The sequence below is a fragment of the Puntigrus tetrazona genome, chromosome 25 (genome assembly GCF_018831695.1).
Source record: "Puntigrus tetrazona isolate hp1 chromosome 25, ASM1883169v1, whole genome shotgun sequence".
Taxonomy (NCBI): Eukaryota; Metazoa; Chordata; class Actinopteri; order Cypriniformes; family Cyprinidae; genus Puntigrus; species Puntigrus tetrazona.
In genome coordinates this window covers 10,656,367-10,680,526 of record NC_056723.1, presented here as the reverse complement: position 1 = coordinate 10,680,526, position 24,160 = coordinate 10,656,367, and the positions used below count along the sequence as shown (strand labels likewise).

The 24,160-nt window shown below is 36.6% G+C and overlaps 1 protein-coding gene across 20 annotated transcripts in view; it reads left to right on the top strand.

Annotated features, from left to right (window-relative positions):
* The window catches only part of cadps2 (Ca++-dependent secretion activator 2), a 122,195-nt gene that overhangs the window by 91,088 nt on the left and 6,947 nt on the right, over nucleotides 1–24,160 (top strand). The window contains exons 14-29 of one of the 20 annotated variants that reach the window (XR_006248148.1): nucleotides 174–275; nucleotides 1,298–1,361; nucleotides 1,464–1,587; nucleotides 4,108–4,211; nucleotides 5,130–5,138; nucleotides 8,205–8,361; nucleotides 12,027–12,168; nucleotides 13,357–13,476; nucleotides 15,094–15,123; nucleotides 17,900–18,055; nucleotides 18,139–18,286; nucleotides 19,739–19,753; nucleotides 21,455–21,529; nucleotides 21,738–21,821; nucleotides 21,946–21,978; nucleotides 22,240–22,428. Coding sequence is in view for 18 of the 20 variants with exons in the window: in XM_043228804.1 (XP_043084739.1) it covers nucleotides 174–275; nucleotides 1,298–1,361; nucleotides 1,464–1,587; nucleotides 4,108–4,211; nucleotides 5,130–5,138; nucleotides 8,205–8,361; nucleotides 12,027–12,168; nucleotides 13,357–13,476; nucleotides 15,094–15,123; nucleotides 17,900–18,055; nucleotides 18,139–18,286; nucleotides 19,739–19,753; nucleotides 21,455–21,529; nucleotides 21,738–21,821; nucleotides 21,946–21,978 (1,363 nt within the window). In the remaining 2 variants the exon portion in view is untranslated. Of the gene's footprint in view, nucleotides 1–173; nucleotides 276–1,297; nucleotides 1,362–1,463; nucleotides 1,588–4,107; nucleotides 4,212–5,129; nucleotides 5,139–8,204; nucleotides 8,362–12,026; nucleotides 12,169–13,356; nucleotides 13,477–15,093; nucleotides 15,124–17,899; nucleotides 18,056–18,138; nucleotides 18,287–18,583; nucleotides 19,714–19,738; nucleotides 19,754–21,454; nucleotides 21,530–21,737; nucleotides 21,822–21,945; nucleotides 21,979–22,239; nucleotides 22,429–24,160 lie in introns of those variants that run through there. The other 19 variants (XM_043228806.1, XM_043228805.1, XM_043228804.1 and 16 more) reach the window with 19 other exon arrangements.

Genomic DNA, 24,160 nt, shown 5'->3' with positions numbered 1-24,160 from the left:
TGTGCCGAAGCTTTGTTCAGTTCTGCTGAAGTATTTGTAAAACTTGACAGTTATCTTTGAGAAATCTTTTGATTATGAGGTTGAAGCATGGGATTCAAGGGCAGTTGGAATTAATGAACAGGTGTTGTAAAGAATTAAGCAGAACATTAACTGTTTCCTTGTTGTTTTGGCAGACCGGACGGCATGGGCACAGTGACAGAACATGAGAAGGAGGAGTTTGAGGAGATCAGGAGTAGACTGCTGACTTTACTGGAGAAGCAGATCACACATTTCAGGTAGAACAAGCTCCCACATCCTCTTCTGTCCTGAATCAGAGGCATAACAATGACTACGTCTATGTACAAATCTAAACGATAGCTACCTATATATTCAAGGTTTTTTTACAATATAGATGATTTAAAAGCAATTTCTTCACAGACATTTGTCATTATCCAGCTCAGTTCAGTTTAAATTTGGACTTTCTTTCTGACGGCACCCATTCACTGCATTAGTGAGCAGCTGATGCATTACTACGTTTTTCAAATCTGTTTTCACGAACAATTTCATCTACATCTACACAATAGCACGTTTTCATTCATGGCTGAACTATTTCTTTAAGCGCCGTTTTAAACCATCTTGTAATTACAATGTAATAACCGTGTAATAACTGGTTCCAGAACCCAAATCGGCCGATAACCCCTGTATAACATCTTAGTGTACCATTTACTCATTTACCACACCCCCTCCTCGTGGGTCCTCGTTTTGAAGCGACCTCCCGCTGGCCCTCCTGTAGCGCACTGGAAACACTAGTAAAGAGGGTTTTAGTCTCGCGGTTGCAGAGACACCTAATAACCAGCTAAAACCACTCAAACAAAAGCTACGAACAACATCTTGGATTATGCAAATGGACGAGGCCTTACGGGGCGTGCCGGGGATTAAGCACGGTTCCCAACCCAAGCTGATTAGAGCTTGTTGAGTCATTTGGTAAGTGTGCCTCCTGCCCCGTACACATGGAAAAAAAAACTCACTGAGGGCCGTTCTGAGGACACTTTCACACCTGTGGTGTGACGCCTCCATGAGAAGCACTTCCCTTTGGCCTTCATTCATCCCGCCTGGCATTGTCCGTATTCGCGCTGACACCTGTCCCTCCTCGACAGGCTTTGGAAAACATCTCTATTTAAGAGATGTAATTATTGTCCCATGATAGCTGAGAAACAGCGGTCTATGACTGACTCCTTCAGTTTGCGCTCTGTATTCTTTCTTTGTAAGCCATCAATTAATTACCACTCGAGTTGTACCTTTGTCTTCTGGCCCGTAGGTACTGTTTCCCCTTCGGGCGTCCGGAGGGGGCTCTTAAAGCCACGCTCTCTCTTCTGGAAAGGGTGAGTGTCTGCCAATTAACTGTGCATGCTTTGCATCTTATATCGGTGTCTTGTGTGTACTAGCTTTTGAGAAAATAAGCATAATAAGGAAGTCTTTCGTAGGTTCTGATGAAAGACATCACCACGCCGGTCCCACCTGAGGAGATGCGCAAGATAGTACAGAAGTGCCTGGAGAAAGCTGCGCTTATCAATTACTCCCAGCTGACTGAATATGCCCAGATCGAAGGTTTCTCACTTAATACTTTTCAAGGCTCAGTAAGGTTTTTTTATTATTATTTTTTTTAGCTGGCCCTGTTGTTCAGATATGAAAATCCAGAACATCTGCCAGTGGCTCCAGCACAAAAAAAGCATACACTGAAGTTGAAAAGAAACGTTGACGTATTTATTGCATCCTTGCTGAATAAAAAAGTTTGGTCACACTTTATATTAGGTGGCCTTAACTACTGTGTACTTACATGTAAATGAATCATTTAGTACTGTAAACGTATTGTGTACATGTTTTTACATTGTACCAAAATCTGTAAATAATTTCTGTAATTACATTATAATTACACTGTTGACTCATCCCTTACACCTTAACTCACCCTTAAACCTACCCAGACCACCAAACCTGTCTCTAACTCTACCCGTTTCCCACCCCAGTAGCAGCAAAAGTGTTTGGCAATACAATATGAATACAACAAGCACATTATATTTCTTTTTTGATGCAAGGGCACAGTAGTTAAGGCCACCTAATATAATGTGTGACCAAACTTTTTATTCCGCAAGGATGCAATAAATATATTAAAAGCGACATCAAAAAATGTAGAATGTTACAAAAAATGCTGTTCTTTTGACATTCATATTCATCAAAGAATATAGAATTTTTTTGTTCACTAGTTTAACTCATTTAAATATTTTATAATAAATACACTGCTCAAAAAGATTCAAGGAACGCTTTGAAAACGCATCAGACTTCAATGAGGCAAAATATCATCCTGGATATCTATACTAATATGTACTGGGTAATGTGTTAGGAACAAAAGCATGCCGCGTTTTCGACCTACAGAGGGCTGAATTAAAAAAACACCCGAAATTCAGCGTGAAAAAATTATGCAGCAGGCTAATCCCTTTTACAACTCAAATGATGCTTAGTAGTTTGTGTGGCCTCCACTTGCTTGTATGCATGCCTGACAACATCGGGTCCTCAAGGCGACCTCTTTCTGACTGTTTGGTCAGAGACATTCATACCAGTGGCCCGCTGGAGGTCATTTTGTAGAACTCTGGTAGAGTTCTTCCTTGCACAAAGAAACGGATACCAGTCCTGTTGATGGGATAAGGACCTTCTACAGCTCTGTCCAGCTCTCCTAGAGTAACTGCCTGTCTCCTGGGATCTCCTCATGCTCTTGAGACTGTTCTGGGAGACGCAGCAAACCTTCTGGTAATGGCAAGTATTGATGTGCCGTTCTCGTGGAGTTGGACTGCCTGTGCAACCTCTGTAGCGTCCAGGTATTGTCTCATGCTAACAATAATAACACTGACCCTAGCCAAATGCAAAAATACTGAAAAACTATAAAAAACCAAAAATGTCCTCTACCTGTAAACCTATTCCTGTTTTGGGGACTGTCTCATTGTTGTCCATTTAGTGCACCTGTTGTTCATTAACAGCAAGGCAGCTGAAGCTGATTAACCCCCTGTGCTACTTAACTGATCCGTATCCCAGGAGAAAGCGTTACTTTGTTTTTGAGCAGTGCATTTTAAATATTAATAGACATAAATAGACATTTATTCCATATCACAGGTATATAATACATTTTAAAATGTATTGCAATGCCATATTACAGTTGTAATACAAAAATTTACAGTAAAATACTGCAATACATTACAATAAAGTGTCATCATAAAATGATATATATTGGCCTAAATATAATTATTTTTTACATAAAGCACTTTTTGTCTCTAAAAAGAAAGTATTGTCCACTTTCAAGGCATCACGGGTTCACATTTTACTGCAGAAGCTGACAAGCGCCCTTGTTGTTTTTGAGCAGAAGCCAATAAGTCAATTTTAACAATGTATTCGGGTCAGATGACAAAGCTACTTTCATTTTAAAAAAAGACTCTCTACCTAAGAGGAGTTTTGTCAAAATGAACTAAAAGTAATCGAGGGTGCATCATTTCGACTAACTTGATGAACTTGTGATATCTTCTTCGGTGCATAAAAGGAAAATAAAAGCTGAAATGTTTTCACAGAAACTTGCAAAAGCAGCGTGTTATAATGATGAGAGAAAAAGCTCTGTGTATTGCGTGCAATCACATCTATACAGTCTGTGATCACAACAACAAAACCTTTGTTCAGCATCTACATTGCCGTCTGAACATATTACTTTTTTTTTTTTTTTTTTTTTTTTTCTCTAAAACATGAAATTCTAAGCCGAAAAATGACTATTGAAGTTAACGTATCTGCTTTTGCTATAAAACGTGAAAAAAAAAAAAAAAAAAAAGTGATTTCTGTAGAAAAAATTATCGCTTTTTACAAAGGAACTCTTCACATATATATATATATATATATATATATATATATATATATATATATATATATATATATATATATACACACAAAAATGTTTTTAAACGTAAACCAAATAATTTTTTTAATGTAGCTGAATTAGTTCTTATTGTCAAGCTCTTTTGACACATTGCTTTTGAATCTTAACCTATAAACGTGTTTGGAGTGGTTGACAGCTATGTTGTGATGTCTGTGTTTCAGCAGACAGCAGTCAGGCGTCTCCAGAGAAAAGGCTGGAGGACATGATCAGACTAGGAGAGCTGTGTATGGAAGTGTTACAACAGAACGACGAGCATCACTCCGAGGTAAATCCTACAGACGTCTCTACATAAAGACTCGCTACCGGTGGCTCGTTGTCTCGGTCCAAACTACTTACTGCCAAGAAAGCCTCCGGTTAATCTTCACATCAATGCTTTTTCTTCCTTGTTTCTATATTCCGCACCCGCAGCATCGATCTTGTGACGTCTCTTTCAAACATATGTTCAAAGAAGCCTTCAGTCACGTAGACAGAGAATCAATCTTTGTTTATCATCAGGCCTTTTGGCGTTGCATGTTGCTCCAGAAGGTATTGCATGATCATTTCAGAGCAGACTCGTGATCATTTACCGTCTCGCTGTCCATTTACTTCGCCACGTTGCCATAACAGCTGTTAGCGAGTGACAGCTTACCCGTCCAATGCCAGCTCATAGTAGCGGCGCAGGAAAACAACGCCCACGGCCCATCTGCACAGGGCCAGCGCCCGCGAACCCTCTCACATCGGCATTCAAAAAATACAAGATCGAAGGAAACCGATCAATCCTAGGTGTTCAGGCGTCGCTGACAGAGCTGTGATTGTTTCGCTAAATAAAATAAACGTGAACGTAGACATCTGCTCGAGAGGCACCGGGGCTATTTTTAGTTCTTGAGCTTCCAACAGCTGTCACAGACGACAGAGACAATGATGCCAAAACGCTTGTACCTAACGAGACAAATGTCCCACATGCTGTCACTAAGGAAACATCAAGGTGTGTGTGTGTGTGGCGCGCTCAGATCTACATTAGCGAAATTATGTTTGCGCTCGAGGTTTGTACAGTGAAAGCAAGAGGAAAGTATTGTTGTCTTAGTGCGCGCAGTGTTTTCGTGTTCGGTATGCATATGTTATACGAACGAAAGAAAATATTTTTGTCCGTCTCATATTTTTTTCCTCTCTTTCTCTCTTCCGCTCCTGTTTGTAAATGCATTAGGGAAGAGAGGTAAGGATGTCGTATTTTATTCTCACGTTGTGATGTGTTGTGCTGTCATTAGCATGAAATATCCGTCGGCTTCATTTATCAGTTTTATTCAGATTTTACAAGCAGATATACAGATTGGATGTTGGTCATTTTTATGTATATTTTTAATGTGTTTATTCAGCAAGGACGCATTCAATTAATCAAAAGTGACAGTAATGACATTTACAGAGTTACAAATATATTTCATATAAACTTAATTAATAATATAAATATAAAAGATGTTTCTTAAGCAGCAAATCAACATATACAAATAATTTCTGAAGAATCATGTGACTCGGTAATGATGCTGAAAATTCAGCTTTGATCACGGGAATAAATTACATTTTACTGTACGATGAAAAAAACTTATCCTTAATGTCTTTTTTTACTTTTATGGGGAAGGTGTTTTGAATATGTTTTAAATTAAACAGATACAGCAGTGAGCGATTGGTTTTGCTGTTTGTCAGCTCCACACCGTACAAAAACTGCCTCTGAAAGCCCTGAAGACAAGCTCCCTCAAGGCCAGCGACTGTAAAACATCAAGTCAGACAAGAGTGGCGTACACACACACACACACACACACTCTCACACGAATCTCCATACACAATAGCACCCCTTCAATAAATCAGCATTCTCCTCTCCACCGCATATTCTTTGCCGTGCCTGATTGCACTTTTATCCTCATTGCTCGACACCGACCGCTTAGGACGGAAAGTTCTTGGCTCGTGCACCGGCGTAAAGAATACAAGACAACATGGACAGGCTTTCTTTGACGCTCTCAATTAAGTTCGCTGCAGCCGTCCCCAGGAATCAGCCTGTGGAAGAATGCAAAGAGAGAAATGCATTGATAGACTTGGATCTTTTCAGAAGGGCCTTCAATGCACATACTGGCAGACAATAAAGAGCTCGACACAATGTAAGAGGACGGCGCTGAATTTTTCCCTTTTCTCAGGAGAATTCAGCAGGATTTATGGGCTCTGGTCTGCTGCAGTCGACCATAAAAGACACGTGGATGGATAATTGTCCTTCTTTGAACTTCCACTTTTTGACTTTTTAGTACCCTTTTTCCAGATGTGGAACGCTTTAAAAAACAACAGACTTGATTTTGCGTGCATGTGATTGGTACCGACCATGTTTAAGTTCGTTAGATGGTTATTTAGCTATTAAAAGTTATTTATTTATTAAGAGGTTAAAATCGATAGTCAAATCTTTTTTTAAATGACCTTAATCGTCTGTTTCTCGTAGTATACACTAGGGAGACAATGGTGTTAACTAGTGTGAATTTAGGAAAATGTTAATGTAAATTACTAAAGAAGTATTTTCTTCTGAGAGCGATTTATTTAATTTTACGTTACCCTAAATATAGACAGTCCCTTCTTTAGGTTAAGATTGCTTTCAAATGTAAAGTTGCTCTGCATGATTCATCTGTCTAAGTCCAGCCGTTTCGAGTGCATTCTGCGTGGTCAGAAATGTAAAAGATTTGATGTTTAATTTTAACGTGTCATTTGACATTTTGCAATTTAAGAAATGCAATACCAATTGTATAGTGAAAACACACATTTTAGAAATGTACTGCATTTGTCAGCTTTCCTCTAGAGGCTGTATGATTTTTTTTTTTTTTTTTTTGTCATGTAGCACAAATAATACTTGATATGACCAAAGTGTAATACTTGAAGTTAGAGGTTTGTACAACTATATACACACACAGAGCTTAGAAGTAACACTTTACAAAACCAAGCAAGCAAGCAGGCACAGAAGCAACCTTCTGTTCTCTCTGTATTTATCTCCATCTTTGTGTGCTTCTTTTCAAGGTCGCATCATTGTATTGCTTGACTTCTACTGGCTTTTACTGTGGTTTCATCATTTCCATGTTTTATTGTGCTTTGTTGTCAGTATCAAAGTATTATGTGCCAGGTTTAGCTCTTTTTGTTTTTATACTTTGCATTATTGCTTGTAATTGTGTGTTGCGCATGTATAGAATATGTAGCATATTTGTAGAATTTTACACTTTAATTAATAGTTACGTTCTTATATGGAGAAACGTTATGTCAGTTAAGATGATTTTAAAAATGCATTAATTAAAAAAACATTTTCATTTTGATTAACAAAAACATTAAGATTAGGGAAAGACCATCTTTGTACAAAAAAAAAAATGTGAGCGCCTAAATATATATTTTAACCCATTTTGTGTTTGTGTATAATATTGGCCCACTCCCCAGTAGAGAATAATTGACAAACTTATATATTTTTTTTAAATAGAAAGTTAATTGACAACTGTCTCTCTTGTTGTTTTCACAAGTCAAAGACTTATTGGAAAATAAATAAATTAATAATAATTACCAAAATGTACTTGATGGCTGATCAAAGCCAGGATCAGGTCTTTGTTCCCAGGAGGGTTATTATCTAAACTAAAGCTAAAATAGTTTAAAAATAAATAAATAAACATTCAACAACATAAACTGTAATATAATAATTTAATAAATAAATAAATTCAGCTAGTTGCCAAGGTAACATTTTTCATTTTCATTTAGTTTAACACGAACGACTAAAATGAGTAAAACTAATAAATAAATATGAATAAAACAAAGACAAACCAATATCCAATGAAAAAGACCAACACACAACAAAAATATTGAGTCACCATTTCCACAGGAATATTAAACAGCTCAACACTGATAAAAAATAATAAATGTTTCTTGAACACCAAATCAGCATATATTAGATTGATTTCAGGAAGACCTGGCGACAGTGTCTGCAGAAAATATGAAAAATACAATCAATTAAAAATAATGACTATAATAATAAATAACCTGATAAAAGTCACTCTAATACAATACATAGTTCCAAAAGGGTTTTTTATTTCACACCGATGCCATAGAAGGAACCAGTCTTGGTTTCCCAAAGGTCTTTTCTCAGTGCCTAGAAAACAGTCTAAAGAACCTTTTTCCACTCTGAAGAATCTTTTGTGGAATGAATGGTATTCTTTGTGGTACTACTGATGTCACCAAAGGGCCTTTATTTTTAAGAGTGTGTGTCTGTGTTCTGCAGGCCTTCTCCTGGTGGCCCGAGGCGATGGGGGAGCACGCCGAGACCTTCCTGTCTCTGTACACGGTGGACATGGACGCAGCGCTGGCCGTCCAGCAGCAGGACTCGTGGGACAGTTTCCCTCTCTTTCAGCTGCTCAACAACTTCCTCCGCACTGACCGTGTGTAGCGTTTACCTTTCTTCCCCCGTTCTTTCCCTCAACACCTTCGTCCAAGGTTCTGCTCTCATATTCTCACCGTTAAGCGCACTAATTAGCGCCAGTGTCGCTTTGGAAAACAATACTTGTTAGGCAAACAGGTTAACATGCTGTGCTCTGTTATTGTCAACACGCTAATTAGATATACAGTGTGATCGGTTACCGGCACCGGAGAGTACATTATCTCCATGTCACCTGAATTCTGCACGTTTTTTGCAAATCCCAGAGTGCCCGACGTATCCTGAGCACCGGCATCTCTTCTAATCAACAAGAAATTTTCCGCGAGACCGTTTTGAGTCCTTCGCAACAAGGAGTTAATTGCGCGACGAGCTTTTGGTCTATTGATAGAACAGCATCTAGAGCCAAGTCGAAGTTACAGAGATTGTTTTGCATGACTTCGACATTTGCGACGGTGATAAAGAGATTTGCTTTACTGTCTCGTTCAAACAGCAGTTGATTTGGAATAGATACGGTCGGTTATCTGGGGAGCATGACAATGGAAATGGCAGCCTCTAATAACACAGACAGTTGGCAAAAAGATATAGGGAACTCCCACACTGTTTCATATATGAACTTTCTTGTAAAAGATCCAGTCGTATTGCTTTCCTCTGCCCTGTTCTCACTAAATTAATCTTGGTAAATGAATCTCTTTAATCTTAAAGGTGCTGTATGTAAGTTTTTGACTCCTCTAAAGCCAAAAAATAATGTATTATGTTTGTAGGTATTTCGGACACATGTTATTTCTCTGAGAAATAATGCTATAGCCAGTAATTCTACTCTGAATTGTGGGTTTCGGGCAGATTCTGGGCTGGAATTGCAGTGCCCGTTACGTACCTTTACCTTTAACCTGTCTGATCCTGCCTACTTCCAGTTGTCGGAAAACACAACTTATTGCTGTCAAGGTTACATGCTATAGCCATTAATTCAAATCTAAAATGTGTGTTCTGGGGTGGAATGCCTTTGTTTTTGCAGTACCCGTTTCAACCACATGTTGAAAATTTCCGATTTTATTTTTATGATTACTATTTTTGCCTGTTTAAATTGACCATGGTTGCTTTTTGTAAAATGCACCGTTGTTCTCTTAACGAAAACGTACCCGCGGGACCTTTTCTGCAAAATGCAGAATACTTACATAGAAATGAACACCAGAGGCGCTAAAACAGTGAGCACAGCTATGATTACAGCTTTAAATGTTTCTCATTCGGGATGTAACGTTAGATATGCTAGAAAACAATGCACTTTGATGCAGGATGGTTGGGTATGAATCGCGTGAAAAACGTGACTCGCAATGAAAGAGCTGAAAGGTGACCGTTTTTGTGTCATATTAGCTTTTGATCGCGCTGTGGGATAGGTTCAGGTGTTGTGCAAATGGTACGTTATTTTAGTTACATTAGAGTTATATCTCACTCAACGGACATTTCAGGTCTGTGGTAAAACGTACAAAACTAACGTAAGTAAATTTTGTCTGTTCTGGTTGAAAACAAAACCCTTTTAGCGCAGCTCTGTGGGCATTGAACATGTTGCGAAACGTACGTGGCGTGGCAACGGTACATGGCGCGTATTTCGCGCTTCGCAAAAAACGTTCCCACAGGTGCGTTTCTGTCCAGTGTGATAAAAATAACGCAAGCCATAAAATAATACTCCTACTCGGCAAGGATGCATTAAATGGATCAAAAGTGACAGTAAAGACATTTATAATGTTACAAAAAAAATTCTAATAAATGCTGTTCTTTTAAACTTTATATTTATCAGAGAATTGATTTAAAAAAAAAATGTAATGATCAATTAATCGTTTCTTTAGTTCATGATAACGTCGTGTCATTATCAGACACTGATATTTAATAAATTGTTCATGAAGTACACACGAAATCTTTCTGAAACATTAGACAGAATAATTTGAGCAATATAAAAAGGAATTCCATTTTATTCAAACAATTAGAGACTAAAATGTAATGAATTTCTTAGCTGAATGTGACTTTGACTGAATTCAAACCACCTAAATAAAGTGGTATTATTTAGGACAATTAACATAGCTGTTGCGAGGGCGCAAAAAATCTCAGTGCTACCTTGACTTTTTGAAACTTTTCTTGACAATTCCTTTATTTAGAATGTATACTTTACGTCTTAATTAGGCGCTGAATTTATCAGATGTTAGAGCCTTAGAGCCACCAAATGAGAGCAGATAACACCATAGCATATAAATATAAATCAAACCTCTTACTTCCCTGATTTCAGGCAGGGATTAGTTTCAGTTGTGCGTGCTTTTTACGGTATTGAGTGTGTGCACATGACAAAAAAAATTGTTGTGACATTGACACTAAATGCTCAAATGAGTTTCATCATTGTTAAATGGTTGGGAAATGAGCTCAAACACCCATGAGAGTAAAAAGGCTAGTGTTAATGATGAAGAACAGAGAGATGGGAATTACACTTAATGATGCCTGAGGAGACATGAATCTCTCTCTCTCTCTCTCTCTCTCTCTCTCTCTGTCTCTCAGACCCACATTTCTTTCTAAGTGCTTTAATTACTTTGAGTGCGTTTGCATGTACAGGAGTGTGGGGTAAGCTGTGCCACTTTTTACATGCTGCACGCTCTCCTCTGTCAAATGAATTGAGAGATGAGAGGTAAACTAATTACATTTCAGGCTGCATGCAGTAAACCGAAAAGAGAATGAATCATCTGTAACAGAAATATGATTTCTCAAAATGTAGGTGAAAAATGTGAACAATTAGCGTGAATTTGAAGTGCATTTTATATATTTTATGGTTTTAATTAAAAACATTAATGTACATTAACGATACTTTGTGTTTTATCACCTTGGCATTAAATTACGGAAAATAGGTTAATTATAATCTATTTTAATACAGTGTCTGACGTCTTTCTCTCCTGACCAGCTTAATCTCTCAACATTTTTCCTCTTTTGGAAGGTCATAGATTGTATTTTTGTTTTGTTTTGGGGTTTTTTGGAATTAGAGCAAATATGCATGCAAAAGATTGTGCTGTCAAATATATGTATATGTATACTGTGTATATTTATTTTATACATACATATATATATATATATATATATATATATACACACACACATACAGCATATAGTTTGAAAATATTTACATGTATATACATTTTATTATTTATATAATTTTTCTTTTGTTTTGTCACACCATAGGACACATTCTTAATTACAATAATTTACAACTGAATAATTATTATTATTAACTATTAATATCTATTTAACATCTAAAAAAGGACAAACAATTTGCTAGATTAAGAGCGTGACACATCTTACCCCACCTTCCTCCGTAATAAAACTGTACAACATGGCAGTTCTCCAAAAACTTTACAAAACCTTTAGTCATTCACGTGCAACACAATATAACCATGTTTACATGACTTTCAGAAAGCATTACAACCGTTATGCAAATAAATTCACTCATTTGCTATACTAGTTTGGTACACTGATTTTCAACACCAAAAAGAAAGCATATATTGTATCATTTAAATTATTCCTTCAAAACGATTAAAGTTGTCTACATTTAGTTTTTCTCCCAATATTTTGCCTGGTAATGTGCAGTAATGTTCACATGGGTACTGTCTCAAAGCCTTCATTCATCCTTATGTTTTTCAGCTCACCTGTGCAATGGCACGTTCCACAAGCACCTCCAGGACCTGTACATCCCTCTGGTGGTGCGCTACATTGACCTGATGGAGTCTTCAATAGCTCAGTCCATTCACCGCGGCTTTGAGCAGGAGACGTGGCAGTCTGTGAAGTAAGAGCCCATTTCACGGCGAGCCATTAGAGTCCAGTGAGATTTTGTTATGCATGTTTTCTTATTGATCCGTTCTCTTTGTATTTAGACAAATACCGTGACATGTCAGGCTGTTTATAGCAAGCCTATTAACTTGTTGATGTTACAGACACTGAAAAGATGATTGGAGAGAGGTGAAAGAAAGGAAAGGATGTCTGTAGGTTGTGCTGTAGTAGACATGGCTCGTGATCATTCGATTGACCAAACAATTTCCTGTGGATGCGAAAAAATTGGCTGTAAAATTAGAGCTTAGTAGGACCTTAACGCTGTTCTGATGACTTTACTGTTTTTATGTTTGGGATGTACATGTAAAAAGAGTAATAATCATAAAAATCTTCCTTTAAGTTCCTCTGACATAATCAAAACGCTTTAGGGCTTCTTCTATTAATTATTATTATTATCATCATTATCATTATTATTAGTTCACATTTAATAATTTATTATTGCTAGCGTTATTTATAATCAGTTGCACTAAATAAACGCACCTCGCACTTTGCCTCTGACCAAAGGTTATGCTCAAAATGCTGTAATTATAGTAATAATAACATGTTTTGGTATTATTCTTATTTTTATTATTATATCAAAATATAGATTTTTAAATAGTTTATTATTAATAATAATAATAAAAACAATTCTTACACTATTTTTATTATTTTATTATTATTTGTCTTTGTTTCTATGACCCAATCAAAATATGTTCAAAATATTTCTGTTAACAATTACATACTATTTATTATTATATTTAATACCTTAAATAATCATTTGTAAGCAATATTCATAATAATTATAAGTTAGTACTATTATTATTACTGTTGATGTTGTTGTTGTTAATTATTGCTTTTAAAATCATTTGTAAGAATTTGTTTTTAAAATAATAATAACATTTATTATTTATTAATTATAATACTAATAATTATTTTACTGATGCTTTAAGTCTACATTTATTTTATATATATATATATATATATATATATATATATATATATATATTCGACAACTCCAAACTAAACATTATAGCATTGAACGGGTTCATATCTTCCCTGTCAGTAAGCCTCAGAGCGATCAGCCGGTTATTCTGCTCTTAATCTGATGAACTCTGTCGGCCTCCTCTCAGGGCTTTCTGCTCTTTCACTCTCTGATCTCCGGCAGGACCATCACCAACAATCTGCCCAGCGTTCCTCTGCCTAAGGTTCCCAACCTGCCTCTTAACCTCCCTCAGATGCCCAGCTTCTCTGCCCCTTCCTGGATGGGGCCGCTGTGTGACAGCACGTGTGTATGGGACAGCTGGGCGCTCTCCTCGTATGCTTATTATAGCCACAGAACGAGTATTCGGGCTTTAAAACCGTTCAAGTACATTTACATCACAGTAAAGAGATTGTGCTTCCGGCTGTTGGTTTGATGAATCTCATATGTTGCTATAATAAGCATTGACTTGTTACATGTAATTCATAACAAAAATAAATTTGATTTATCACAGTGGAATTAGACTTCCAATTTTAGTACCCATAAAGTGCATCCTAGACTGCATGACTGTGTGAGTGTTATGATTTGTTTTGTCTGTCGGCTTGGTTTGGGAATCAAAAAGCTGTTTTTTGTATTTCTGAACTCTTTCCATTATTTAAAAAAATACTTGTTCTTGTCAAAAATGTCTGTTCTTCTGCAAATGTTGATCCAATAAAGTGCTGCAGCGATGATGCATCTTTGTAGGCCAACCCATAAGTTAGCATCACCCTGATTTCCCGGCCAAAAAACAAACAAAACCAAAGAAACTAAGGAAACTCTTTTTCCATTGGTTTTTATGTTACTGCAGAAAATAAGCAACACCAACAAAAATGCATGATCAATATACGTCATCACGATAATCTTCACAAATCAATGCAGCTTTTGAATTTTGAAGCCTAAAATACAAACAAGGTAAAGTAGGCATTCTTTTAGATTATAATAAAAGTTACCAAACTTTTGTTTGTGATTCTTATGAGAATCACATGAGCGATTTGTATGAATCAATTTACAGACCTATTGAATCACTTGTTGTTGACAAATATTTTTCTAATTTAAACTGAAATCTTTTTTTTTAAGTATTGTATTAAATAAAAATAAACCTATTTGTGTTTGTTATATAGCTAAGCTCATTTATAAGACATTGGGCTTCTTCAAAATTACAAAAGAATCATTCATGAGACCAAATTGCTACCGATTCCCATTCCTGTTGCCATCAGAGTATAGATCAGTGCTGGGTGGATCACTTATAAATTGAAGTTTGTCATTGATTATAAATTCCATGCTGAAAATTGTAGTTAATAATGTAATCAAGTTTGCTTATATATAATGACTACTTTTAGATTACTTTTGACATAACTCGTTTATAGATTTAAAGTGCCCCTATTATTGATTTTTGAAAATGAGCTTCATGCAGCGTGTAACACAGCTCTTTTTAAGAGTCTTTTAAAAGTTTTAAACCTGAAAGTGGGCCGTGCGTAAAGTTACAGTCTCTCAAGTCGGCTCTGAATCACTGAAGCGAGTGGTTTTTTTCAATGATTCACAATCAAAAAGAATGGGAGAATCAGTCCATTATGAATAATGCACTGCCATTGCGTGCATCGTTTTGTGATCATATAATCCATAAAAAAGTAACTGAGCATTTTAAAAAACGTAATCTAATCAGAAGTAACGATTACATCCGGATTGCATTACTGCCCAGCGCTGGTAAAGATCCTGTTTGTGATGTGGTTGCTTGAAAACATTGGTGTTGTTGTGTTGTTCATTTTAGTGCGTTTTGTGCCAAAATGGCTCTGGTAACTTACTGTTTTTGGGAGCTGCTGTGCTGTGTGGCTTTTTGTGTGATTCACTGGCCAAATTTAACACGGTTATCCATTTGGTTTACAGCGGACAAGGAATTAATTTGCCAGACATTTTGTGAGTACCAGCGACATGCTTGTGTTTGCCGTGTGTTTGGTGCAGTGTTTTATAGTACGACAGACCACGAAATCACAGAAACCTGTTTATAAGATGATTCACATGGACAGGAGAGTCTCCATAAACTCCATTTTTCTCCTACATGCGGAGGTATTGTTGGTTCAATCTGTGAGCGTTTAAACCCGCTGTGAGCATGAGACGATATACGCCAACACTATTTTCTCTCATCCGTCAGGGGTTATCAGAGTACCACTATACTCCACTGACCTCATGCACCTTTATCCTGGCCGAGGCGTAAACAGCTTCGCTCTACAGGAGGACTCCTCACAGCTACGCGAGCTTAAATAAAGTCGGCAAAGTTAAATTGCATCCGTCTCAATTAGCCTAAAGAGTGTGAACTGCAAAAGCACACCAGCTTTCAGGCCTGAAACAGTGTCTGTAGTGGGAGTAGTCCTGTGGGTGTCTGTCAGAGGGGACTCTGTGGTTAGCTGCTTGTTAGATTCGGCGAGAACTTTATGTTCCCCCCCGGGGGATCTGTTTGTCAGGCGAGAAACTCGTCCATTTGTTCACCCGGCTCGCTCGCTCGGGCTCGAGGCGGAGGCGCGGACCCCCGAGGGGGCCCTTACGGACCGTACCGCCGCTAATTAATCGAGTGGGAGCTCGTGCTCGCCCCTTTTAATTGCACAGCGGACTTTGCCAAACGATTTATTTTCCCGGACCGCCACTTGTGAAGGTAACAGTCTTTTAACAGCGCGAGGAACGAGTGGCCTTTTTTAGTTGCGTTGCTGTGTCGACTGCGGTTGACAAGGCAGTGTCGCTCCGTCCGTCTGGATCTCTCGAGCCCAGAGGAGCCCGGCGGAGTCGGTGGAGATTGCTGTCGATCTTGAGTCTTGGAACAAGCTCTCTTAGTTCAGTCAGGTGCGAGAGAACTTGACTTTTCGTGTAACTCTCTCGCTTGACTGTCGTTGGAATGTGCATTTTGCAGTTTTCAGAGCCATTTAAGTCTTTTTTTTTGACAATGGAAGGTGTTTTCACATTTGAGTCCTCGGTCTCTGAACCCTTTAAGTGCATTTACATGAATTCATTTATCAGACATTTGTATGCAAGTGAGAAATATGCGCAGGGGTTACCGTAATGTTAGAAGTGCTATAATGACATTCACCATTAAGGCCAAGACATGAAGCAAATGGAAAAAGAACAGATTTATCTTTGCATTAATACTTTCTCGGCTATAAAATTGGATATATATATAATAGCATTTCTTATGTTTTTACAGATATAATGCTACAATATATAATATAAATATATTGTACAATGAAAATATTAATAAGTAGCATAATATTAGAATGCAGTATTATGTTCTTATAATTATAATGTTATCATAAAGAATATTTGATATTATTTTAGTTAAAAGGCCAGTTGTAATATATGAATTGGATATTATATTAATGTAATATTAATATAATTAATATATTTTATATTAATGTAATATAAAATCTCTTAATGAATATATTTTGTATATTATTATTAGAATATAATATTGCTATAACAATGATATATTCATTTGTCTAATGTGAAAATTAAAAAAATTAAAAGTTTAAATTTGATGCAAGAACTTCAAATAATTCAAATTCAAAATCCTTAGGTGCCTGAAAAAAATAAATGTGAAAACATTCAATTATGCTCCAGGCCAGCTAAAATTCTTTTTTTTTTTTCTGCCATCATGCATTACGTTTTTAATATATTTACCGCTTTTAACTGTTTCGATACATTTTAAATTAATATTTAATTTTAGTATTTTTATATGTTGCATTTTTATTTTTATAATATTTAATCATGATTAATCGAATGACTGTCATGAGTTAACTCACGATTAATCACTATTTTATCTGTTCTAAATGTACCTTAAATGAATACTTTTCAGGTTTTTAATAATCTATTAAATGTTAGATGTTTTATGCAATATATGTTTATTACTAGTGATACCATAGTTAACATAGAGCATTAAGACATGTTTTAAAGATCGTAAAAAGTTACTTGCTGCTTTATGTGCTCAGCCGCTCACTGAACAGAGCAGACGTAGAGAGTGAGAGAGAGATGTGTGCACAGTGGAAAAGAGAGACAGTTGGCCTACTGGCGAAAAGAAATAAGGTTTGGGCAAAAACTAAAGATTGGTCGCTAGGAGCTTTTTTGAAAAAAATAAATAAATAAAAAAAATTCCTAGAGGGCTCTGAAAAATTGCTAATTAAGTTGGCAACGCTGACAGCATCTCCATCCATTTCTCCAACCACTTGCTAGGCCACAGCTGGGTCAAACTAAAATACGCACTGCGTTAATCACGCTTTTAAAAAATTAACCATGTTAAATTGAATTTGCGTTAACACGTTTTTTTGACAAACCTACAATATATATAGATATAGATATTTGTGTGTGTGTGTGTGTGTGTGTGTGTTTTATTTCATTTAGTTGGCAAGGCAAAATTTCATAGATTGAATTTCGTGATGATGTTTTTATACTAGTTGAAGTCACGTTAAGTAATGCATCAAATCATTAGTCCATTGGTATTCAAATCGTTAGAAATGCCACTGAATTCTGATAACATCATATATTCATGGACATCAAGAACTGGTCTGTTTTGCATGACAATGTCTGTTTACTTACAATTGACATTCATACCTTGCTTTAAATGTTTCATGCATGATTACGCGTTTCATTTTTTTATCTTTCTGGCTTCAAGATCAATCATGAGCTAACACGTCACTGTTTCTGTCCTCAGTAACGGCTCGGCCACATCAGAAGATCTGTTCTGGAAGCTGGATGCTCTCCAGATGTTCGTGATGGACCTGCACTGGCCGGAGCCGGAGTTCGCCAAACATCTGGAGCAGAGGCTCAAACTGATGGCTAGCGATATGATGGAGGCCTGTGTCAAAAGGTCAGCTGTTTACCGACTAATAATAGCAGTCCTTTCAAAAACAGGGGCTTCATGTAGCCAATTTCTCCATCTCTGATATCCAGGACCAAAGCCGCCTTTGACGCTAAAATGCAGAAGTCTTGCAAGTCGACTGATTTCCGAGTCCCCTTGTCTGTGTGCACAATGTTCAATGTTCTCATGGATGCCAAGAAGCAGTGCTCCAAGCTCTGTGTTCTTGACCAAGGCCAGGAGGTACGTCACAATCCTGTCAGGGTCTCTCTGAACAGACACATTCATCTTCACCTTAGTAGATGTTTTTATGAGACTTACGGTGTTCATAAAATCATCTCGTCTCTGTTCAATTGACAGTTGGGAGGTGAAAACAAGATTAAGAACATTGAATTGCGTGACTCTAATCAGTCATTTGAAAAGCTGTCAAACTGGCAAAGATCCATTTATCAGTTTCTCCTTTATGCTGCAAACTTGCTTTTCAGTTGAACTAGCGCAGGTGTTATCGGTTGGTGTGAAGTGTTTTGTGCTTCCTTTCAGTGGGCGATATTATTACCTCCTCTTCTTCTGCCTAGAGATAAGTCTCGACCAGAAAGTCCTTATGCTCCAGAGGCCTTGAACGAACCACAGCCAAACTCGACACCCAGAGCTGCCATTTTAATTTCGAACAAGCCAACTCATTATACCGGCTTCTCATTTTTCATGACAGCCACGATTCCACTTAGTCTAGATATCTAATTTCCTGTTTTTGTGTGAACATCTCACACAGGCGTTCATTAAAGAGTAGTTTCTTTCATCAAATAAATTATTTAGCCCGGCTTAATGTGCAGAAACTACTTAAAGTTGTCCATTCAGCCATAACTGAAGTGAAATGAAACTTCTGTAAAAATGTACATCTTTCAAAACATTGTTCTGTCAGCTTCTGACTGAAAAGCAAAAGATGTTCAGATTGTCCTTGAGAGCTTTAAATTGGATTATTTTGATTTTGAGTAGAGTTTGAAGTTGCTTAAGGTGAGTTCACATTAGAGACAAATCCAAATTGGTGTTTAAATCCAAATTAAATGGCACGGTTCATTATGAAGTAAAAATGAGAGCATTCAGACACAGTTATGGATATTGCATATTTTAAATGACATGACACGCACTACTTAATTCCAAAGAAATGTCGCTGTTTGGTATAAGTTAGTGATCAGACATAGTTATAGACATTGGATATTTTATATTATTTTACATGCACTACATAATTAATAAAATGAAATTAAGTCCAAATTAGCCATTCGCACGTTGCAGAAAATCAAATCATTTTTAGTTTACTATAAAGAGTAAAGTTTACTTTTGTGTACCTTGTAGTTTACATTTGAGTACAAGGTTTTTGTTTTGAATCCAGAATTATTGATTTAGTCATTAAACAGTTTGTGTTTTTTTTTCCGTTATAAATGACTGTAAATCTCATTTCACATTCTTTCTTTAGAAATGAGCCCGTTTGTTAGATTTTGTGTTGTTTGTTTATTACCTAGTTTAATTTTAGCTAATTAATGATCCGAATTATGCTCGAGGGGAGTTTTATTAATCTGTTGGCAGTCCGTTAACCAGCTCTGAGATTAGTTTTCATTCAAATGTTTTTCTTTTCTTTTTGTTGGTTGTCTGTCTTTGACTCATCCCTGCATGTCCTGCACGTTATTGCATGAACCCAAGGTTGAGCAGCAGTGGGTAAGTGTCCCTTCTACCGTCTCCTGTCCGTGTCATTGTGTGCAATTAACTCTTAAAGGGATAGCTCAAATCACAATGAAAATTCTGTCATCATTTACTCATGCCGTTCCAAAATGGCATGGCTTTCTTTCTTCAGTGAAACACAAAAGAAGTTATTTTGAAGAATGTTGGGAGCTAAATAACATTGGCTTCCATTGTATGGACAAAAACTCACTCAAACATTTCCAAAAATTAGTGGAATCTCTTGTAAACACACGAGTGCAATTTGAATTTGAAATGACTTTGATTAAAAAACCGACATCCTCAAATCTGATCACTGCCATATTTCTTTCTCTCCTTCATATTAGTGCACATTTATGTATGAAAGCTTCTGAAATAGAAGTAAACTATTTGTTTTTGTAGTTGAGATCTCTCTCTCTCTTCGGAATTGTGCAGTCTTAGTCGATACTACTCTTTTCCAGTCCTAACAAAAAAACAGGTGCTAACTTCACGGAAAAAAAGAAGAATTTTCTCAAACAGTGACACTTAAAGTATGTGGCCTTGTGCGGCGAGATAGTCGCACGGCGGCGAGAAACCACACTCACTTCTTAGTATTGGGTTAAAAGGTATTTCTCAACGCTCAACTGATTTTCCTTCACACGGATTGAATTTAATGGCCATCGGTGCGTGTCGGCGTGTTTGTGAAAGACTTTATTTAAAAACAAAGAAAAGATTATTTTACCCGAGTTTGCCTGCCGCTTTATTTGGAAATACAAGGTTACTCTTTATGAGCCGCCATCTCGCTGAAGTGACTCTGAAGTGGATGGCTACCAGATAAATGTTTTTAAAAGAAATTATTGTTCTTTTGGTTTTCACACACACGGCAAAGACCTCCCTATTTAATCGGCGCTAATGCGAAAAAAGAGCCCTCGCCGTTTAGCCGTATAAAAAGCAAACATGGAAGTGTTAATTGAGGTAAAAAGTCCTCAAGATTCTCCTATAATGCCATTTATGAAAAAAAAAAACGCCATTTTGCGCGCAGGAAAAAAAAAAGGGTGAAAAGAAAATTAGGGCGGCTGACAGTGACCTCTTAGCACCTTCAATTTGTCACCGATCTGCACGCATTGTTGATTGAAATTTTTAATTTGGGTGTCCTTTAGATTCGTCATGAATGGCCATTGTTGGAGGAGATGAACTCCTGCTTGCAGCGCATGCAGCAAAGGCATCTATTCAGCACGGCCAAATGGATGTGCTCTCTCTCTCTCTCTCTCTCTCTCTCTCTCTCTCTCTCTCTCTCTCTCTCTCTCTCTCTCTCTCTCTCTCTCAAGCCCTCGCTTTCTCCTTCCCCCTCTCCCTCTCCCTCCTTTTTTCCACAAAATAGGTGAATAAGACTTATCAGACATGAAATGGCGGATTAATTGAATGTAGTGTGAGCCTTTGCTCGCCGCAGCTGGACGGGTTCTTTAGAAAAACACAAGGCTGCCCTAATTGTGGCCCGCACAAAAAGTATCCTTCAAATTCCTTTGCCCTAAACGAGAGCAGGAATGCCATTCACGGGCATAATGGGCCTAATAGCTGCTTAACTCAGCCCTATCGCACGGGGAGGATTTTTCCCTCTGCCGAAATACGTCTTTGTTAGCGTGTTGTTCTTTTAGGATGCGTGCCTTTCCCATCGCGCCTGTTGTATTTGTTGATGTTTCTCCTCCTCTTCTTGTCCTACAGCAGCAGTACCACTCAAAAATCGATGTCCTGATCGATGAGGCCTTTAAGGAAATGATCTCCTCCTTGGTCTCAAAGGTACACCCAACAGCCATTGTCTCGGCCTCTTTTGAGCTGCCACATTTCACAACATTGAGATTTGGCTTTTGCCCATTCTTTTCAGCTGGCCTTCACCGACGTTATATCCATTGTATCTGCGAATGTTACTTTGTCCTAAATTGTTAATTGTTGCTTTTGCTAAAGGCGTACACGGCTGTCACGCAAACATGCTTCTTTGCTTTCACAGTTCGCAGCTGTTCTGGATGGGGTGTTGTCCAAACTCTCACGATATGACGAGGGAACATTCTTCTCCTCCATCCTGTCTTTCACGGTGAGTATTTTCACGTTCATCCCACCCACACACTCCCCTTTCCGGGATCTCATTTCGTACTGAACGTTTGACAAGCCCAAAGATATTCAGCAGGTGCTTTTTTTTATTTATTTATTTTTTTAAGGTAAAAGCAGCGGCCAAATATGTGGACGTCCCAGTAAGTGTCATTTTGGACGTATAAATGCGCATGATTCCGATATATATATATATATTTTTTTTGTTTTGCATGCCGCTTTGCGTTTGTGTGTGTTTTATTATTTACTTAGGGAAACAGATTCTCTATTCAGCTTTGCCAAGCGTTTCCATCTTGCTTTGTTTTTAATATTTAAAAAGGCTTAATGTGTATTATTTCATCATTACTTAACACAATTATATGTTTTTTTTTATCGTTTGCGGTTCATGGCCAACTGAAAAGCAGGATTGGAGCGTCTATCAGAGCTGGCTGAGCAAGACTAATTAGCAACCCGATTGGCTTAAAATCAGTCTCACGATCTGCCACAGTGTTGACAATGGGCCGTCACAAGCAGAAAAAGATGCTAATGAATCACCAGGAACCAGGACTGTTCAGAGCGCAGACAGTGAGCAAGCAGAAAGAAACTAACACGGGGTGAGGGAAAGACTGAGTAATCACATGACCTCCTGATCCGAGACCACAGAATTACAGAAGGCCTTTCTGAATAAAAACATGAACAACAACTCATTCCAGTTAGTTCTGCGACTAATATCAGAGTATGAAAAATTTTAAGTAAGATTTTACGGCTGCATTTCTTTGATCTAAAAAAAATATATATATATATATATATATATATATATATATATATATATATATATATATATATATATATATATATATATATATATATATAATTTTTATTTATTTTTTGTTAACAATAGAGTGTTTGAAAGAACAGCATTAATTTGAAATAGAATTTTTTTGTTACAATATAAATGTAATTTTTCATTCTTGATAAATGAAAGTATTAACATCTTTCCAAAAATACTACAGACACCAATAGATCATGAGTGGCTCTAAAAATGTATTTGAACGTTTAAGTCACAGTCAAAAATGTATAAATATAATTTCATTACATGATCAAAACAAATATAAAAATATACAGAGTATATACGAAAGCTTTTCTCAAAACTCGCTTTTTTTGCAGTTATTTTCTGTGCTGATTTTTTGGGGAAATCTGTGGAATGAAATTTAAACATTCTAAAATGTTCAACAGGGCTGAGAGAACTACACTTTTTTTTGGCAGATGAAAGCATTATCAAATTAGCCAAAATATTTAATATACAAACACACAAGGGCCGGGAATGTTTGGATTTCTGCAGGATTGGAACACCCGTTATTAACAGTTTTTCTGTGGCATTTTGTGAATTCAGAGTCCATGTGGGCATAAGTTTAATCAAACAGTGATTTTAGAGGATGTGTGTTCTATCATTTATCATTTGCAACTGAAATTTTTAAAAGTAATATTTGTGCTTTAGTATTTTATCCAATGCAGTAAAATTTATATATTTTTACTGTATGTGTGACTTAATTGTCTAAATTAATTTTGTCTTGATTTTGAACAGTTAATATAATTTATAATTTACGTCTTTAAGAATTTTTTTTTAAACGCTATACTGTTTAAATATTTTCTATAATGCGATAACATTTAGACATATTTATGTGTGACTTAAGCGTATGAACTATTTCACTTCATATTAGTGCCGTCAAACAATTAATCGCATCCATAATAGTTTTTGTTTATACTGTGCGTATTTATTATCTATATATAAATACAAACACACACATGTATATATTTAAGAAAGATTAAATTTTTAATTTTAATTTTATTTTTGGTTATATATTAAATATTTGTATGTATAATATAAAAATATGAATATACAAATGTATAAACATATTCTAAAAATATATGCTGTATGTGAGTGTATTTATATGCACATAATAAATATACACAGTACACATACATATATAACGTAACTATAAAACTTTTATTTTGGATGCAATTTAAATTTTCAAAAGCTTTTTGGTTTTTATATATTTGTTTAAAACAATGGCTTTATTTGAACGATTCTCGATCGATACTGATTCTCCGGCGACATTTGTGTCCAAATACTTTTTGGGGCCACCGTACGAAGCAAACATACAAGATTAAAAGCCATCGCACACCTAATCCGAAATTTTGAATCAGGTTTGAATTTTTATTTTTTTTTTTGCATTTTCGCATCCACTTGCATTCAATTTGATTGGAAATGATGACGAATACGTAAAAAACGCATGCGAAAATTTCGGACTCAAGGGCCTTAAGAACAGAAAAGCCAGTCAAACC